At 42.8% G+C, this 18,648-nt stretch overlaps 1 protein-coding gene across 1 annotated transcript in view; it reads left to right on the top strand.

Annotated features, from left to right (window-relative positions):
• cps1 (carbamoyl-phosphate synthase 1, mitochondrial) overlaps positions 1–18,648 on the top strand; it is a 176,671-nt gene that overhangs the window by 13,175 nt on the left and 144,848 nt on the right. Inside the window, exons 2-6 of the mRNA XM_048598668.1 lie at positions 11,496–11,605; positions 14,261–14,405; positions 14,990–15,079; positions 18,135–18,191; positions 18,282–18,374. Coding sequence (XP_048454625.1) covers positions 11,496–11,605; positions 14,261–14,405; positions 14,990–15,079; positions 18,135–18,191; positions 18,282–18,374 — 495 coding nt within the window. The remainder of the gene's footprint in view (positions 1–11,495; positions 11,606–14,260; positions 14,406–14,989; positions 15,080–18,134; positions 18,192–18,281; positions 18,375–18,648) is intronic.

The following is an 18,648-nucleotide window of genomic DNA, read 5'->3' as shown; positions in this document are numbered from 1 at the left end:
TGCTTGGCCTGTTGTGTTCATCCAGCTCTACACCTTGTTATCTCAGATTCTCCAGCATCTGCAGTTCCTACTATCTCTGAAACAAGATTCTTAGAGGACTTGACAGGGTAATGTGGAGAGGTTGTTTCCCCTTATGGGAGAGTCTAGTAGCAGAGGGCATCATCTCAGAATAAGGGGCTGCACATTTAAGGCAGAGACAAGGAGGAATTTATTCTCTCAGAGGGCAATGAATCTGTGGAATTCAGTGGACCCCTGAGGCCCCACTGGGGCTGGTGCCTTTAATCCAGGTTGATATTAGAGGGCAGGCTTGAGTGTCTGCTGTAGTTTGGAGGTGCCATCATTTGGATAATACCCATATTACACTTTGCAAAAAACTGGGATTCTCCCCTTTAGTACTGGTGACAATGAATCCCTGTAATGACGTCACTAGAAGAGATGATGATTTGCTGTCTGCAGGAACTTGCTGTGTATATATTTGCTGCCACATTTCCTGCATGACAACAGTGACTACACTTCAAGAGAACTGTACTCTTTGAGGTACTTTGAGGAAGTAATACCTCAGTTTGTTTGGTGAGAGTGATTGAAGGTTCTCTGAAGGAGTTGTGGTGTAGTAAATAGTGTCACTGCCTCAGGGGCTGAACTCCAGAGCTCCAGGAACAATGCAGCCAAACAGGTTTGAGTATCAACCTGTAAATCCTCTTGACATCCATCTGTGTGTGTAGCACAGATTCCTGGCCAGCCACTATTGTAAAGAAATTGGAGCCTCTGCCAGCCCTATTTAGAACTCCAGGCTGCAACACGCATGGAAAAGTGTCCGTTATCACAGCAGCCAGACTCCTTGGGAGCAGGGATTGTTTAGCTAGACAGCCATTGTGAATTGGGGTTCGATCCCTGTTTTGGGCTGGGGTAGATTGGGGAGCTGCCTTGCTACCCTGTCCATGATGGGAGGTGGATGGTCAGACCTGCTGTTGGGCAGAAAGCCTGAAAAAAGATTGAATGATAACTATTGGCCAGAAAACTCCGGATAACTGCAATCTGTCAAAATCTAGTTAGGGGATGTTTTATACCAGATGAAAGAACAGGCAGTGCACTGTGACACCCCATTTAGCCCTCTATTGGAGCATCACTATAGATCTAGAATGGGACTTGAACCCACAACCTTCCAGTTCATGCAAGAACGAAACCCACTCAGTTACAGCAGGAGTGAACAGAGAAATTAAGAAGTGTTTCTCCTGCAATAAATGTAGAACACTTTCAAAACACACAAACTGCTGAATAAACAACCTTAAATTGGTAATTCACAAATTTTCTTACTAAAGTCATTTGGGCCCATGATGGTAGGAGTGAATTAAAATATAGATCAGCCATGATCTTATTGAAGGTGAAACAGATGCCAAGGGCTAAATGGCCCATATACTCGAGGTGCTGGAGGACTTAAAATGCATAAAGGTAGATAAATCCCCAGGACCTGATCAGGTGTTTCTTAGACTTTTGTGGGAAGCTTGGGAAGAGATTGCTGGGCCCCATGCTAAGATATTCATATGAACAACAAGCCATAGGTGAGGTGCCAGAAGACTGGAGGGTGGCAAATGTGGAGCCATTATTTAAGAAAGGCTGTAAGGAAAAGTCTGAGAACCAAAGACAGTTGAGCCTGATGTCAATGCTGGTTAAGTTGTTGGACGGATTCGGAGGGATAGGATTTACATGCTTTTGGAAAGGCAGGGACTGAGTAGGGATAGTCAGCATGGCTTTGTGCATGAGAAATCATGTCTTTGTAACTTGATTTGAGTTTTTCTTTTGAAGAGGTGACAAAGAAGATTGATGAAGGCAGAATGGTAGACGTTGTCTACATGGACTTAAACAATGCATTCAATAAGGTTGTGCATGGTAGACTGGTTAGTAAGTTTACATCACTTGGGATCCAGGGGAGCTAACCAATTGGATACAAAGCTTGCTTGAAGGTAGGAGTCAGAGAGTGGTGGTAGAAGGTTGCTTTTTGGACTGGAGGCCTGTGACCAAAGGTTTGACACAAGGGTTGGTGCTGGATCTACTGCTTTTCATTATTTGTATTAATGATTTGGATGTGAATTTAGGAGGTATGGTTAGTAAGTTTGCAGATGGCACCAAAATAGGTGGTGTACTGGACAGTGAAGAAGATTATCTCACAGTATAATGGGACCTAGATCAGATGGGCCAATGAGCCGAGGGGATGGGGTTTAATTTAGATAAATGTGAGGAGTTGCATTTTGGTAAGGCAAACCAGGGTAGGACTTACACAGTTAATGGTAGGGCCCTGGGGAGGGTTGCCAAACAAAGAGACCTAGGGGTGCAGGTGCATAGTTCCTTGAATGTGAAGTCACAGGTAGAGAGGCTGGTGAAAGCGGTACTTAGCATGCTTGCCTTCATTGGTCAGAACATTAAGTATTGGAGTTGTGGAGTTGGGATGTCACGTTGCGGCTGTATGCGAAATTGGTGAGGCCACTTTTAGAATATTGCATACAATTCTCGTCGCCCTTCTACAGGAAAGAATTTGTCAAACTTGAAAGGCTGCAGAAAAGATTCACAAGGACGTTCTCAGGATTGGAGGGTTTGATTTATAGGGAGAGGCTGAATAGGTTGGGGCTTTTTTCCTTGGAGCGACAGAGGTTGAGGCATGACCTTGCACAGATCTATAATATCATGAGGGGTATGGATAAGGTGAATTACCAAGGTCTTTTTCTAGGGTGGAGAGTGTAAAACAAGACCTTTTCATGCAGAGAGTGGTGAGTGTTTGGAATAAGCTGCCAGAGGAAGTGGTGGAGGCTGGTACAATTACAATATTTGAAAGGCATCTGGATGGATATGTGAATAGGAAGGGTTTAGAGGGGTATGGGCCAAATGCTGGCAAATAGGACTAGGTCAGATTGGGATGCCTGCTACTGTGGATGATTTGGACCAAAGTGTCTGTTTCAGTCCTGTATGACTGTGTGACTATGAATCTATGACTTGTACAGAGCATAAACCAGGCAGAGAAAGCTTCAAGGGAGAGGTAAGCAATTGTAATGAGGTGAGTTAACACAGTGTAGCATGTAATGTATATTTTCTACCGAGTGCCCTCTCCACATATTTCCATTCTGCTATTATAGCTCAACTGTTGGCTTAATATTGAATATTGTCTGTATATGTGGTCAGGGTGTGTTGTAGTGACGGTAGCTGAGTGCTTATGTTACCAATCCAAAGGTCTAATGAGCTGGAGGCGCAAATTCAAATGCACTGTTGGAGCTTAGGGAATTTAAGTCCAATTACATAAATGAATCTGGACTTAAAGTGGGGGTGATGATCACGCGACTACTGGATTTTCATAAAAACTTAATTGGCTTTGATATCGTCCTTTAGGGAAGGAAGTCTGCCTTTCTATCCTGGTTTGGCCTATATGAAAGTCTTGAGCCATAACAATGTGCTTGATTAATTACTGTGTATTCCAGAAGGTAGTTAGCCACTAGTTTCTTGAATACAGTCTGGTGTAGGAAATAAATGCTGGCCTGCAGTGATACCCACAGCATGAAAATTAACTTTTAAGAAACTGTTTAACATATAATCTGTGAGCCCACAGATCAAACGTGTTCCAAATTAAATATATGCTTAACTGGAGTGGCAATAGAGCACGAAGTTTTCAATTTAGTGTTCCCAGTAGAACTTCACATAATCATACAATCATATAGACCAGATAGAAGCCATTTGGCCGATCCAGCTTTTTGGTGAATTCATCCAATGACTTCCACTCCTCCTACTCTTTCCCTGTACTCCAACATATTTTTTTCTTCAAACATTTATCCATTTCAGTTTTTGAGAGCTAACTTGCTTACTTTTATTCCACACGACTCTATGAATAAAGTTCGGGATCCCGTATGACTCTTCAGGCAGCCTTCTCAACTTTGTTATCTTCGAAGATTGTATGTGCCTACAGGTTTCTCTGATCCTGCCTTGCAATTAAAATTATACCATTTACTTTACCCTGAACCTATCGTCCTTTTGACTGTCATGATTCACTGGGGTTGTGCACTGAAAATCAAGCACTACCATGTCAGTAGTCATTACAAATGTGAAAATTTGATTAAACCACCGAAATGGCAAATTTTACCTAATTATCTAATTCAGGTTAATATGCATACAAGGGGTCTTTCATTAAGAAGAAAATAACTACTTATTGTAATCAAACAGTTGTTAACCAATGGCAAAGAAAACATGAATTGCTAACTTATAATGCTACAATTAACCTTTATCCCTTTTTAAAAAACATTCCCATACAAACAGGCTCACAAAAAGGCAAGCTAAGCCAGCAAATGTGGGGGTGGAGTGGGGTGAGGATGGTGGGGGTGTGGGTTGGGGGGGATGGTGGGGGAGTGGGTTCGTGGGGGTGAGTGTGAAGGATAAACAATGTCCAAGAAGCACAGTTCTGCCACCAATGCAGATCACAGACATTGAGGTCAGCTCAGCCCATCTGAGGAAGACCCTGTGATTCTGGTGATAAAGGACTTCATAGACATGTTCAGAGGCAAGCAAGCTCAGCAGGCAGCCATTCAGGACACTATTACTGTCCTTGCTGAGAACATGGAGTCAAGTTATCCGCTACTTAAAAAGAAATGGAGAGAGAAAACAGGAAATTATGTTGGTAGTGGGGCAAATACTAGAGTCCATTGTGTAAGATTTAATAGTAAAGCACTTGGAAAGCAGTGACAAGTTCATACAGAGTCAGCATGAATTTACAAAAGAGAAATCATGTTTGACATCTACTGGAATTCTTTGGGGATGTAACTAGTAGAGTTCATGAGGAGGAGTCAGTGGATGTGGTTTACTTGGACTTTCAGAAGGCCACAGAAGAGATTAAAGTGTAAAACTAAAGCACATAGGATTAGAGGTGGTGTACGACATGGATAGAGACAAATTGGCAGACAAGAAGCAAAGAGTAGAAATATACTGGTCTTTTTGAGATGATACAAAGATGGGCTGAAGGGAAACTATGAGAAGGATGCAAAGATGCTTCAATGTGATTAATGCAAGTTGAATGAGTGGGTGAATACATGGCAGATAAGCATAATATGGATAAGTGTGAGGCTATCCACTTTGGTAGCAAAAAAAAAGGAAGGCAGATTATTAACCGAATGGTGATAGATTGGGAAAGCAGGAGGTGTAACGAGACTGAGGTGACCTTGTACACCAGTTGCTGAAAGCAAGCGGGCAGGTGCAGCAGGCAGTAAAGAAAGGGCAAATGGTATGTTGACCTTCATAGAAAGAGGATTCGAGAACAAGAGCAGGGATGTCTTGCTGTTGTTTCTGTACAATTGTATGCAGTTATAGAGGTTCATAAAATCATGAGGGGCATTCATAAAATGAATAACAAAGGTCTTTCCCTGAGGGTGAGGGAGTTCAAAACAAGGGGGCATATTTTTAAGGTGAGAGGAGAAATATTTAAAATGGAGCTGAGAGGCAACTTTTTCACACAACAGGTGACTTGTACGTGGAACGAACTGCTAGAGGAAGTGGTGGATGCAGGCACAGTTGTAACATTTTAAACATCATTTGGATAGTTGCATGAATAGGAAAGGTTAAGAAGGACATGGGCCAAACACGGGCAAGTGGGACTAGTTTAGCTTGGGGAACTTGGTCAGCATGGATGAGTTGGACCGAAGAGTTTGTTTCCATGCTGTATGACTCTGTTAACTTTTCAGCAGCCATGGGCTGGTTCTGTAAACAGTAATAACAAAGTCTGTATCTTTTTTATTGTTCTGTATTGTTGACTTTAGATTGAATTTGGAAAAGGACTGGTTTAAAAGCCAAAAATTGTTGAAAGATTGCTGCACTTTTAAAAAGCAGGTTTTCTGGCTTTCGTTGTACGACAGCCATTACACAGCTGCTGGTTTGAGCCGTAGGGAGCGCCTGGTTACAGACAAGCTTGAGCCAGGGAGCTGTGTACAAAGGGAGATTTGGCCAGCAAAAAGTAGTTGATAGGTCTATAGACTAGTGACCAGTCATTAATGACAACGGCCTCCTGCCTACCAACAACTGTGATTGACTCCCAGGAATCTGAACACTTTGGAGGTGTGAATGTTCGGGTCAGAAGCCATTGGATCTCACAAAGGAATGGAGCTGTGTTTTTAAACTACGGTCAGAAGCATCTCAAGCCTGAAGGAGGCTAGTTTCCCATCAATCAGTTGTTGTAAGCTGTGAGTTTTAATGAATAAATCAGAAACCTTTTATAAACTTGAACCAGTCACCCTGTGCCTTCTGCAAGCAAGTGAAAGTATCTGGAGAAGTATGATTGAGTAGTAGTGTTCTGAGGGGCAAAGGGATTGTCTCAGCAAACCCTGTGAACAGTCTGCCCTCCAACCCATAACACCTTTTTTTTGCGTGTATGTTTGTTAAAAGGTTCTCTGAGCTTTAACTGGTAGGGTTATTTGTTTATCTGTAGTCAGAATCTATTTGTAACAAATAGTAACCCTTGTTAAACACAGAAATCTGGTCCATTCTGTCAACCTGGATATAAAAAGACAGGAAAGTTGGGGAATTCTGCATACTTTGTGTAACTTTTGTGAAGGCAGTGGAAATACTGGGTCTTGATTTCCAGTGTGCTATCTCAGTAATGGGTACATGGCGTTTTTATCCTGTGCCTAATGGTAACATTGATTTATCTTTGGCTCTATCTGATTTACATTGATGTAGTATCCAATGAGCAGATGGGTGGTACATGTTTTTCACATTCTGTGGAGAGAAAGCAGAGTTAACATTTCATGTCTAGTGACCCTTCTTTAGAACTCTACTTTCTCTCCATAGATGCTACTAAATCTGTGACCTTTCCTAGCAATTTCTGTTTCTGTTTCTGAATTTCTAGCCTCCACAGTTCTTTGTTTTCTTTTCTATCATTTTCTGCCTGGGCAATTCATAAGTACATCAGGGTGAAGTAGTGGCATCTCAATCTTCACCCTATCTGCCTGCATCATGGCTTTTGGGGAAGAGATCAATCTTAAAAAAGGCATTAAAGGACTCTGAAGCTGAGTCAGATCAAATTCCAGGAACTTACCCCAATCATTTTGGTGCATATAATGAACCTGATAAATGGAACCAGTAAATGGACACTGAGATTCTCCCTGTGACATCTGAACACCACATAACTCGGGTCAGAGAACATTGCTGGCAGTAATTAATGAGCCCCAAGCAGTTGTTATGGCACCAGAAAGGTGTTAAACAAGAACAATACATTGTGGAACCAACGAGTAAGTAAAGATCTGTTTGGTCTAGCATTTTGCAATGAAGCATTGTTAATTAACCATCTTCTAGTTCTTGGGGGAAAACTTGATCATAATATACTTGAATTCCATATTACATTTGCAGGCAACATGCTTGAGCTCAAGGCAAGAATATTAAATTTAAAGCCAGTTACATATTTTATCATAGAATCCCTAGAGTGTGGAAACAGGCCCTTTGGCCCAACAAATCCATACCGGACCTCAGACATCCCACCCAGACCCATCCCTATAACCCACCTAATCTACACATCCCTGAACATTATGGGCAATTTAGCATGGCCAATTCACCTAGCCTGCACATCTTTGGAAAGTGGGAGGAAACCGGAGCACCCGGAGGAAACCCACACAGACACGAGGAGAATGTGCAATCTCCACACAGACAGTTGCCCGAGGGTGGAATCGAACCTGGGTCCCTGGCGCTGTGAGGCAGCAGTGCTAACCACTGAACCACCAAGCTGCGCAAAAAATGCAACAATCACCCACTGCCGTGATTCGGATTTGAACCAAGGTTGATGCAGCCACAACACAGAGTACTAACCCCTATATGATCACGGTGACACACTAAAGAGCATGCTTATTCCAGAGTTTTTGTTATTGAACTGAATTTTCCTCTACCTTCCATTTATATGATTTGGACCCATACCCCTCAGAACTTTAGTGATTACTGGATGTCTAGTCCAGTGATATTACCACTACACCACAAATTGTTTATTGTGAGGGGATAGATGGCTTTGGTTGATTAGATAAATTGGCCAACAGAGACAATAAAGAGATGATCAAACTGTTCAAAAAGAATGCATTAAAACAAAACAAAAACACAATGAGAAGGATCCAGCATATCTCACAAGGTTAAGTTAAAATAGAATTAGATTTAAATGAAGAGGATTATAGTGTTGCAAAGAATATTAGTAAGCCTCAGGATTGGAGTACCTTAGGCCAAGAAAAGTGGAAATTGTAAGCGAAAAAATAAAAAGGGAATAAATGTAGAAAATGAGACTAAATTACTCAGGAATTTAGAAACTCACTGCTTGAACTTTCACTAGTGCTTATAAAGGAGAGGAGCAGCACCAACTACACTCCAGGCCTTTGCCCCTATTCAGGACAAAGCAGCCCATTTGATTGGCATCACATCCGCAAGCATCTATTCCTACTACCACCGATGCTCAGTAGTAACAGTGCATACTTTCTACAAGATGCACTACAGAAATTCACCAAGGTTCCTTGAGCAGCATCTTCCAAACTCAAGATCACTTCCATCTGGAAGGACAAGGGCAGCAGATGCATGGGAACATGATCACATGCATGATACCCTCCAAGCACTCACTGCCCTGGTTTCGAAATGTATCACTTCGGTGTCAAGTTTTCAGAAGAGACACAGGAGGGAAAGAGGAGGGAACTGTGGCAGTACTAACTGTGGAAGGCATTTTGAATTTGGAAAGAGGGAATGTCTTGAGAGGGCAGGGGCAGAATCCTTTCAGTCAGCAATGAGAAACAAAATGAGGATGATTACGCTACTGGGGTAATCTGTATGCTTCCAACAAGTGAGCGAGACATCAAGGAACAAATCTGTCTGAAATCTCAGACGACCAAGAACTTATATAGTGCTGATACTGGGAGCTTAATTACCCAGTTCTTAATTGGGATAATGTAAAGACTAAAATGGGAGAGGACTTTCTGAAATGTGTTCAGGAGAATGCTCTTAATGAATATATAATTGGTACAACAAGGAAGGAGACTTTACTGGATCTGGTGCTGGGGAATGAGGTGGAGTGAGTGAACCAAGTGTTTTGGGGAACACTTGGAAAGGAGTAATCATTACACGATAAGTTTTAGTTCTGTAGTGGAGAAAGCAAGGCTGTCTTCAAATTGAGAGATTACTTCAATCGGATGAGAAGGAATCTAGCCAGGGTAAAATGGAACTGGAGACTGACGGGAAGATTTCTAACAGAACAATGGGTGATCTTTAAGGAGAAGTACAGTCTGGGTACATTTCAACAAAAATGAAATATAGAGAGAGCTCCTGGGATGGTGAGAGAAATGGAGAATACGATGAAACACTGAAAGATGCTGTATGATGCATGTCAGGTGAATTCTTCAAGTGACAACCACGTCAAAAGTATCAGGCTGAGGGTAAGTGAAGAGAAAAATAAAACTGACAAAGAAAAACATAGCAATTAATATGAAAGGGGAGTATTGGCATTTGGCATATAATGTGGAAAAATATGAGGTTATCCACTTAGGTAGGAGGAACAGATGTGCAGAGTATTTCTTATATGGTAAGTGGACCTAGGTGTCCTTGTCAATAAGTCACTGAAAACTATCATGCAGGTGCAGCAAGTTGTTAGGAAGGCTAATGAAATGCTGGTCTTTATTACAAGAGGATTTGAGTTCAGGAGTAGTGACGTCTTGCTTCAGTTGTGTAGGAGTTTGGTGAACCTGCATCTGGAATATGGGTTTGGTTGCTATAAAGGGAGTGTAATGAAAGTTCACCAGTATTTACCAAAATAATATATAAACAATTGATAATTGAGCTTTGTGGAATATGACGAGTATCAGCTTGGGTAAAAGATTGACTTTAGGATAATAAACAGAAAGTTTTAGTTAACAGTTCTTTTCTCAGATTGGAGGATAAGAACAGTGGTGTTTCCCAAGGGTCTTTCTTGGACCACTTATTAATTTTAAATCTTTCAATGACTTGCATATTGGAACATAGAGTAATGTTTCAAAGTTTTCTAAAACCAAATCAAAGGATGGGATCTTCCTGTTTTTGGATTGAGTCTGGAAATGAGAGGGTTTCCTAGAGAGAAAACTATGGCCTACCTTGGTCAGAGAACCTACTGGATCACCTACCCACCAAGGGCTGTTTGACTGTTGGCGGCGAACTTTCTTCCTTAGCCTTCTTCTGCCTGGGCAGAAAATCCCTCTAATCTGGAGCTACTGGCATCTCCAGAACTTGGCAGAAGCCATGGCTGTTGGCAGGACAATAACCACCTCTCCCCCTCCTCACCCCATCCCCTAAGAGACCCAAGTGGGGGATCAATGGGAAAAAGGTAAGTGTTGTTTTGGGGGTGTTTTTTTGGTTTGGGATTCATGGGGAGCAGAGGTGAGGGGAAGAGAGGTCAAAAGCAAGAGCAGGCATAGGGTGTTAGCTCTTAGAGACTGCCTTAGATTAAACCTTTGCTTGTGCACAAGCAGATCATACAACCCTCCAATAAAACAAAGAACTGCGAATGCTGGAGATCTGACACCAAAACAGATATCGCTGGAGAAACTCCCTCTTTGGGAAGAAAGCAGAGGTTATGTTTTAAGCCCAGTGACTTAACTTGAATGAATCATCAAACTCAATGTTAATAGCATAGATGCTGCAAGACTAGCAGAGTTTCTTCAGTTATTTGTTTTTGTTTCATGAAACCCTCCCTTCCCTGACACCAAACAAATTTACCAATTGGGTAGGCTGACTCTTTCTCATCAGAACTTGAGCTGGAGTAATTACAGCCCAGGAAGGACAAAGCCCTTAGGTGTTAATAGACTACTTAAGGGTCTCAATTGATGGCAGGGTGCTAAGTTTGAGTTTGGGCCTTGCCACCCAGAACTTCTTGGCAGAACATGACTGGTCTCCACTATTCCCTGCCAATGCTAACCTCCTAATTATCTGCTGTTTTCCTACCGCCTTTGCACTGCTTGCAGGAGTGGGATATTCTGACTTTGGAACAGCGGCAAACATGAGGATGGTACCTTTTTGAGTGCAGTCTAGTCATCATCTGCTATCAGACTGGGCAGATGAAATCCAATCCTTTAAAATTTAAATGTGTGTCATGATGCAGTTGGGGATGAGATACAGGTATTGGCAATATCGAAAAGCGGAGTTGACGATTCTGAGATTTTGAGGAGCTTCTGTGAAATTCAAGTGATAGTGCTGCACCAGTAAAAAAAAGCTCAGCAATCCTTGAAAATGCTCCCCCATGTTGAAGTATACGATTCAGACCACAGGTCTGTTTGGCTGGCGTTAGCAGTTTTCCTGCCTGGGTGTTTGCGTTCTGTGCCCTGCAGTCTGTGTGTGTGTGGGGCTCAGGTTTGCAATGAGACAGGCCAGGAAACAAATGTGGCGCCATCTTGGGTGACTCGACACAGCACAGGGCAATGTCTGCATTTGGTGTTTCACATATCCCACATCCTGTGCACAGACTAACAAAAATCCTCGGCTCTTTCTAGGCACAGACGGCACATGTGATCCTTGATGATGGAACGAAAATGAAAGGCGTGTCCTTTGGTTATCCCCACTCAACGGCAGGAGAGGTCGTGTTCAACACTGGGCTGGTTGGGTGAGTACAGTTTCACGGTGAGGTCTGGGCTGGAGGGACGTGTCAGTCCTCCTATCTCCAAACCCTGTTCTAAATCATGTCACGTTAATCCATCTTTGCTAAGACTAGACTAGGTGGGGGTTTGCATCTGCCACCTGAATGATGGGTCTCCTTATAGTGAGCGATAATTGGATGATCCAACCTTTTTTGACACAATGAAGAGCATTCAGGTTGCGATTGCGGTTCTCAGTGAGTGTTCTAGCATGAGGATGGTGACAGAGTGGCCACTGCCATTTGGTCCAAATGATGTCGAAAACTGCTTTTCTTCTGTTATGCCAAAGTTCAGGATGAAAATCTAGAACAATGGCCATCATTTTCTGTGGCAGTAAGCTCGATTCTGCTCGATGTTAGGAAGACTCAGTCAGTCATTTCTTCCAGAGAATAAAAGGATAACATAGGAAGTCCAAAAATGTCTCATGGCAGCAATCAGGCAGCTCCTCTGAGTTGTGATTCATGTGTATGTGATGAAGCTGTGCAGTGTCTGGTTTATTTTGTACCTGAACCTGAAGGTATTCAATGCAAATTCTTTCAGTTATGTTCAAAGTACAGATCTGCATTGGACTCCCTCTAATCTCACTCTAGAAAAAGTACTTCATTTGTATTCATGGGATAGTGGCATCACTAGCTGGGCCAGCATTCATTGCCCAAAACTAGTTGCACTTGAGAAGCCCTTGTGGTGAGCTGCCTTCTTGAACTGTTGCAGCGCATGTGCTGTAGGTTGACTCTCAAGGCTGTTAGGGAGGGAATTCCAGGATTTTGTCCCAGGGACAATGAAAGAATGGTGATTTCCAAGTTAGGATGATGAGTGGCTTGAAGCGGTGATGTTCCCATGTATCTGCTGTCCTAGTCCTTCTGGATGGTGGTGGTTGTGGGTTTGGAAGGTGCTGTCCTAGGATCCTTGATGAATCTGTACAGTGCATCTTGTAGATGGTAAACACTGCAGCTACTGACCATTGGTAATGGAGGGAGTGCATGTTTGTGGATGTGGTTGGTACCAATCAAGCAGGCCACTTGTCCTCAGTGTTGTCAAACTTCTTGAGTGTTGTAGGAGCTGCACCCATCCAGGCAAGTGGGATTATTCCATCACACTCCTGACTTGTGCCTTGTAGATGGTGGACAAGCATTGGAGAGTAAGGAAGTGTGTTAGTTGCTGCGGTATTGTAGTCTGCTGTTGTATTTATACGGGAAGTCCAGTTCAGTTTCTGGTCAATGGTAACCCCCCAGAATGTTGCTAGTGGGGATTAATGATGGTAATGCTATTGAATGTTAAGGGATGGTAGTTAGATTCTCCGTTGCTTGAGATGCTGACTGCCTTCTGCTTTCATTGTATTTTCATCACGAATTAAACCCACTTTCCTCCAACATTTATCTGGGTAGGTCTTGCAAAGCCAGGCCTGACTAGCTGAGGTGATTGTCTTTGTGATGAGAACTTACATTTGGAAGTAATCTAGAGACTGTTCTTGAAGATTTCCAGTGATGGGAACTGTTTGTCAATTTACATCAGTCCATTCCATAGAACGTGGTACACGTGTGCTGTGAATGTTATTTGATACTTGTCAACCCAAGCCAGGATATTGTCCAGGTCTTGTTGCATTTGGTCTTGAACTGCTTCAGTATCTGAGGGGTTGTGAATGCTGCTGAATTTTGTGTTCTTGTTGACAAACGATCTCACTTCTGACCTTCTGATGGAGGGAAGTTTACTGATGAAACAGCAGATTGGTTGGGCCTAGGACACTACTCAGAGGAACTCCTCCAGAGACGTCCTGGAGCTGAGATTACAGACCTGCAACAACCACAACCATCTTCCTATGTGCCAGGTATGACTCCAACCAGCAGAGAGTTTGCCCCCCCTCCCCCGGATTCCCATTGATTTCTATCAACTTTGCCCATTCTGGCAAAAACTGAAAGAACTGCGGATGCTGTAAATCAGGAACAAAAATAAAGTTGCTGGAAAAGCTCAGCAGGTCTGGCAGCACCTGTGAAGGAAAAAGCAGAGTTAACGTTTTGGGTCCAGTGACCCTTCCTCAGAACTGAAGTGTTCACAGATGCTGCCAGACCTGCTGAGCTTTTCCAGCAACTATGTTTTTGTTGCCCATTCTAGTGTTCTGTTTGTGCCAAGTATCTCCAGTTGGAATCTTCTGGCTCTGAGTTATTTCTGCAGCTAGGGTCAGTGTAGCCAAAGGTGAGTTCTTGCTAAACACAAATCTATTTTCGCAACAGGCTATTGGTTCAGAACAGGAGCAGCCGAGGTGGATACAGATATGTCCTAACATTACATTGCACAGTATATTACTGAAAGTGTCAGAGCAGTGTCTTGGTGGTATGATTTTCACAAAACATTAGTTTGTCAGTGATGGTCTGACAACTTTCTCATCATTCATACGTCAGTTACCTGCAGTCTGGTATAGCTTTTATAATAAAGTTTTAGTATCTAGATGAACATTCTTCCATTGCCAACAGACAGATAAATGGTTTAGTTCACTATTGCATGGGATCTTACTTTGTGTCAACAAATAGCGCTCATTTGAAATCACTCTTTGAAATACTTAAAATGTTCATGACCTTGAGGTTTGTTCTCTGTTGTGTTAAATTTAGAGCTTTTTGTTTATATTTTAGCTATCCTGAAACCTTGACAGACCCAAGCTACAGAGGACAGATCCTAGCTCTCACGTCCCCCATGGCAGGGAACTATGGGGTGCCAGATACGAAAAAATTGGACGAATTGGGTCTAATGAAATATGTGGAATCTGAATTTATCCAGGTAATTGTCAGGATGGGGATGGGGACCTGGTAATTTGGCAGGTTCATTGATCTGCTAACCACATTAATAATGACGTGTTGAAGCATTTGATCAAGTTCCATTTCTTTGCAATTAAAAGGAAATTCTTTCATGTTAAAATCATGCTTGAGTTATTGAATGGTTTTATATAATGGAGGAATGGTAGAGAGAGCGTTCAGTGTAGACTGGAAAGATTTTGAGGATGAGTGACAGTATTCATGGCGGAGTTGGAGATGGTATTGTTCTCACATGGACCATGTCTGAGACATGGAACTCATATCACCAGTAGTCAGAAGCATACCAAGAGCGAGGGATTCCTGTGCTGTGCTGCTGGTGATGATTCATGCTTGTTGCAGTTAGTTTCCCAAAAGTTGTGCTGCATCATATTTCTGGCCTTCAGAGTGCATTTATGTAATGCAGACATGCCTCAGGACAGCCTGGTCTTTGAATCCAAGATTATGGCTCAGGGTAACACCAATAGCAGAGGCAAGGTTTCTATCCTGGCTGAGATAGGGTTAGGGTTAGGGCCAGATGTTTTGAATAATCTCTTGTGCTGTTCTTTTCAGGTTTCTGGATTACTGGTGCAGGATTACAGCCATGACTATAGCCACTGGAACTCTGTTAAATCCCTGGGCGAGTGGTTACATGAAGAAAAGGTACAGTTTGATTCCTCTCCACCATCTCTCTTTTTTTCTCTCTCTCTCTTGCATACTCCCTCTTGCACACTCCCTCTTGTGCTCTCTCTTTGAGGCTTTTCTTCCGCTGGTAGTTGAGTTTGTGGCTGGTGTCACGGATGTAAGATCCTCAGCAAAAGAGTGAAGGGAGGGGAGAATTTTCTTTAAGGTAGTGTGTTCATTGGAGTGTGGAGAGTTTGCTCCCATCTCTGGTGTGCAATGGGAGCTAGTTATGAGGACAAGTGCATTTTCTTATTAACCAGTGATAAACTCAGGCTGTATTCCTAGAGTCCATAGCCTAACCCAGAATTACAGAATGGCTGTTGAATCAGAGCCAGCACTCTGTCCAAGCAACTCATCAAATCCACTATCACTCTTGCCCTTTCCCAAAAACCCTGCAGAGATTTTACTTTTAGGTGTTCATCCGGTTCCAACGGAAGCCTCAATTGAAACCACCTCCAGCACACTCTGAGGCAGTGTATTCCTGATCATAACCCCTCCCTGCTTCAAAAACAAGGTTTCTTCTGACCCTTTTGCCAATCATCTTAAATTTGTGCTCCCTAGTTCATGCCTCTTCTGCTTCAGGCAACAGCTCTGCTCAGACCCTTCCTGATTTTGAGAAGTTCTAACAAAAACCCCCAATACTTCTCTTAAGGGTACAGTAAAAGCGTCTCTAGTCGATTCACTGATCTGAGAGCCGTCCCTGTGTCTTTGGGGGCCTCCCTCTAACCCCTTCACATCCTTCCTAAAGGATGGTGCCCAGAACCATACATAACACTTGAGCTGAGTGTGGGCCAGCTGTTTGTTGTACAGTTTCATCAGAATGTCTTTGCTTTGCTTCCCACTGGTTTATTTATAAAGGTTCTCTTTAAACTTCTTGCCCTGCCACTTCTAGCGATTTGTGTAGACATAGCCATGATCTCTCTTAGTTCCATGCCTGAATGCGTGTCTGTGTATGTGTGTTTGTCTCTGTGGATGACACTTGCTCATGGCAAGAGCCTGGAGTCTTTTAATATTGAGGAGATTGTGGGGATGCAGTTGCCGCCTGGTTATGGCTGGCCAGGAGACCCAGTGCAACATGAGATCCTCCCTGTGGAAGAGGAATTTTTTTTTGTTTCATTGTTATCATAGAATCCCTACAGTGGAAGCAAGGCCACTCGGCCCATTGAGAACACAGCGACCCTCCAAAGAGCATCCCACTCAGACCCTACTCTGACCCAGTAACCCTACATTTCCCATGGATAACCACTTAGCCTGTACATCCCTGGAATACTAAGGGCAATTTAGCATGCCAGTCCACCTAATCTGCACATCTTTGCACATGTGGGAGGAAACCCCTGCAGGCACAGAGAGAATGTGCAGATACAGACAGTTACCAAAGGCCGGAATCAAACCCCATTTCCTGGTGCTGTGAGGCAGCAGTGCTAATCGCTGAGCCACCGTGCTGCCCCTGTGTGTCCCTTTATTTATCAAGAGGTTGTTGATGAAGTTAGCAGTGGTCAGCATGCCACTCCTGCTATATGGGGCAGACAGTCACTCTACTCAAGCTCTGGTTGTCCTGCAGGAAATTGTGTGAATGCCAAGTTGTGCAGGGCCTCGATTATCATTACAAGACCTGTCCTTGCTCTGTGGAAACAAACCAAGCCTTCCAGTGTTATCAGGAGCAGGAATGCTGCTGGATTCCTCTCCTTTTCCCTTTACTCGCCACAGGATTGGAATCAGGAACAGGATTGGCGAATTTCTTCCTTTGTCCCTTGGCTTCCAAGCAATGGAGCCATGTTTTGTAGCTGAAGTGTTGTTTGTTTGAACTTAAATGAGACTCTGTGGATTGAATCACAGAATTGTAACACTGCAGAAAGAAGCCATTTGGCCCATCGTGTCTGCATTTGTTCACTTATCTATTGCTAATTTTTTGCCTTTTCCCCATGTCCCTGCACACCATCTCTATCCAAATCATTTGGACAGTGAGCTGGAGAGAAGATTGTGTCATACAAACTGTAAGCAGAAGTCGACCATTTGAGCCCTCCACCATTCATTAAGATCACGGGTGACTTGTTTATGCTTTGAATTCCACATTCCTATCTACTCCAAATTACCTTTGATTTACCTGCCTGACAAAAGTCTATTTTTCTCTATCTTAGATATATTCAATGACTTATGCCTCCACTGCCTTCAGAGGCAAGATGTCTCAACGCTCCCGGAGATAAAAAAAATTCTCATTTCTGGACTGAGAGGGTGATTCCCCCACCCACCACCACCACCACCACCACCCCCTCCATTTTAAAACGGTGCTCACAAATTCAGGACTGATTCACAAGAGGAGACATTCTTTCCATGTACACCTTGTCAAGATCATTCAGGATATTATACACTTCAGTCAAGTCACCCCTATGTTTCTGAGCTCAGGGGAAACAAGCTCAGCTTCTCCAATCTTTTCTCATAAGACAACCTGTTCATTCCAGGTATCTCCTTAAATAAGGAGACCAAAACTGAATATAGTATTTGAGATGTGCTCTGTGTTACTGAGGCATAGCATCCTTGCTTTTGTATTCAATCCCTCTAATAATAATGGGTAGCTTCCCATTAGCTTTTTTGATTGTTTTCTATACCTACATGCTATCTTTTTGTGACTCATGCACTGGAACACTTAGGCCCCTCTGCACCTAGGAATTCTGCAGCCTTTCTCTGTTTAAGCGATGTCTAAAGTACTGCCAAATCTAAAAGCCGGAGATTTCATAGTCTGAGGGCCCTATCCATTGTGACTGTATCAGGGCCTGCTTTAAATAGCTACCTAGTGATCAGACGCCTGAAGTTCAGGCCTGTGTATAGTTGAAGCACTGTGGCTGCACTCCTTGAGATATTGCGCATCTCTTGAACAGCTGAGAGATCTGAATAATTCAGATCACAGTGTAACTACAAAATTGCATTTCAACATTACTCTCTGGTGGGGAAGAGGTGGATTTGGGAAAGAAATGAAGCTTGGGCATATGCTTTGGAGACAAATCTGGGTATTTGAATGTATTTTTGTTTTGTACAGATCCCAGCTCTTTATGGAATTGACACCAGAATGCTCACAAAGATTGTCCGTGATAAGGTAACCAGTCTGTTGACTGTTTTGTATTTCTACACAACAAATTCTGTTCACCTTTTTGTTCCTTCATGCATTTCATAAAATTCTTCACAGGGAACAATCCTCGGGAAAATTGAGTTTGAAGGCGATCCTGTAGAATTTGTAGATCCCAACCTGCGAAACCTGATGGCAGAAATATCAACCAAGGTGCGTTTGAGCTCGCAGTCAGTTTGTTTTTAAGGAACTTGTTAGACAAACGTCTTCTTAATTATCTCTCTGACACTTGTGAGAGAGTTTGTAAGTCTTTATCTTCTTGAATATTGAGCTAAGGGACACAGTTACAGAATAAGGAAATGCTATTTAAAACCGAGATGTGAAGGAATTTCTTTTCTCCTGAGAGGCATAAAAGGCTAGATCACTGAAAGTATTTTAAAAAAGAGATCAAAGAAGAGGGACAACAAGGTGCAGGGCTGGGTGAACA

Source organism: Rhincodon typus, chromosome 7 (assembly GCF_021869965.1).
Source record: "Rhincodon typus isolate 14 chromosome 7, sRhiTyp1.1, whole genome shotgun sequence".
NCBI classification, from domain to species: domain Eukaryota; kingdom Metazoa; phylum Chordata; class Chondrichthyes; order Orectolobiformes; family Rhincodontidae; genus Rhincodon; species Rhincodon typus.
This window is presented reverse-complemented; position numbering and strand designations above follow the sequence as displayed.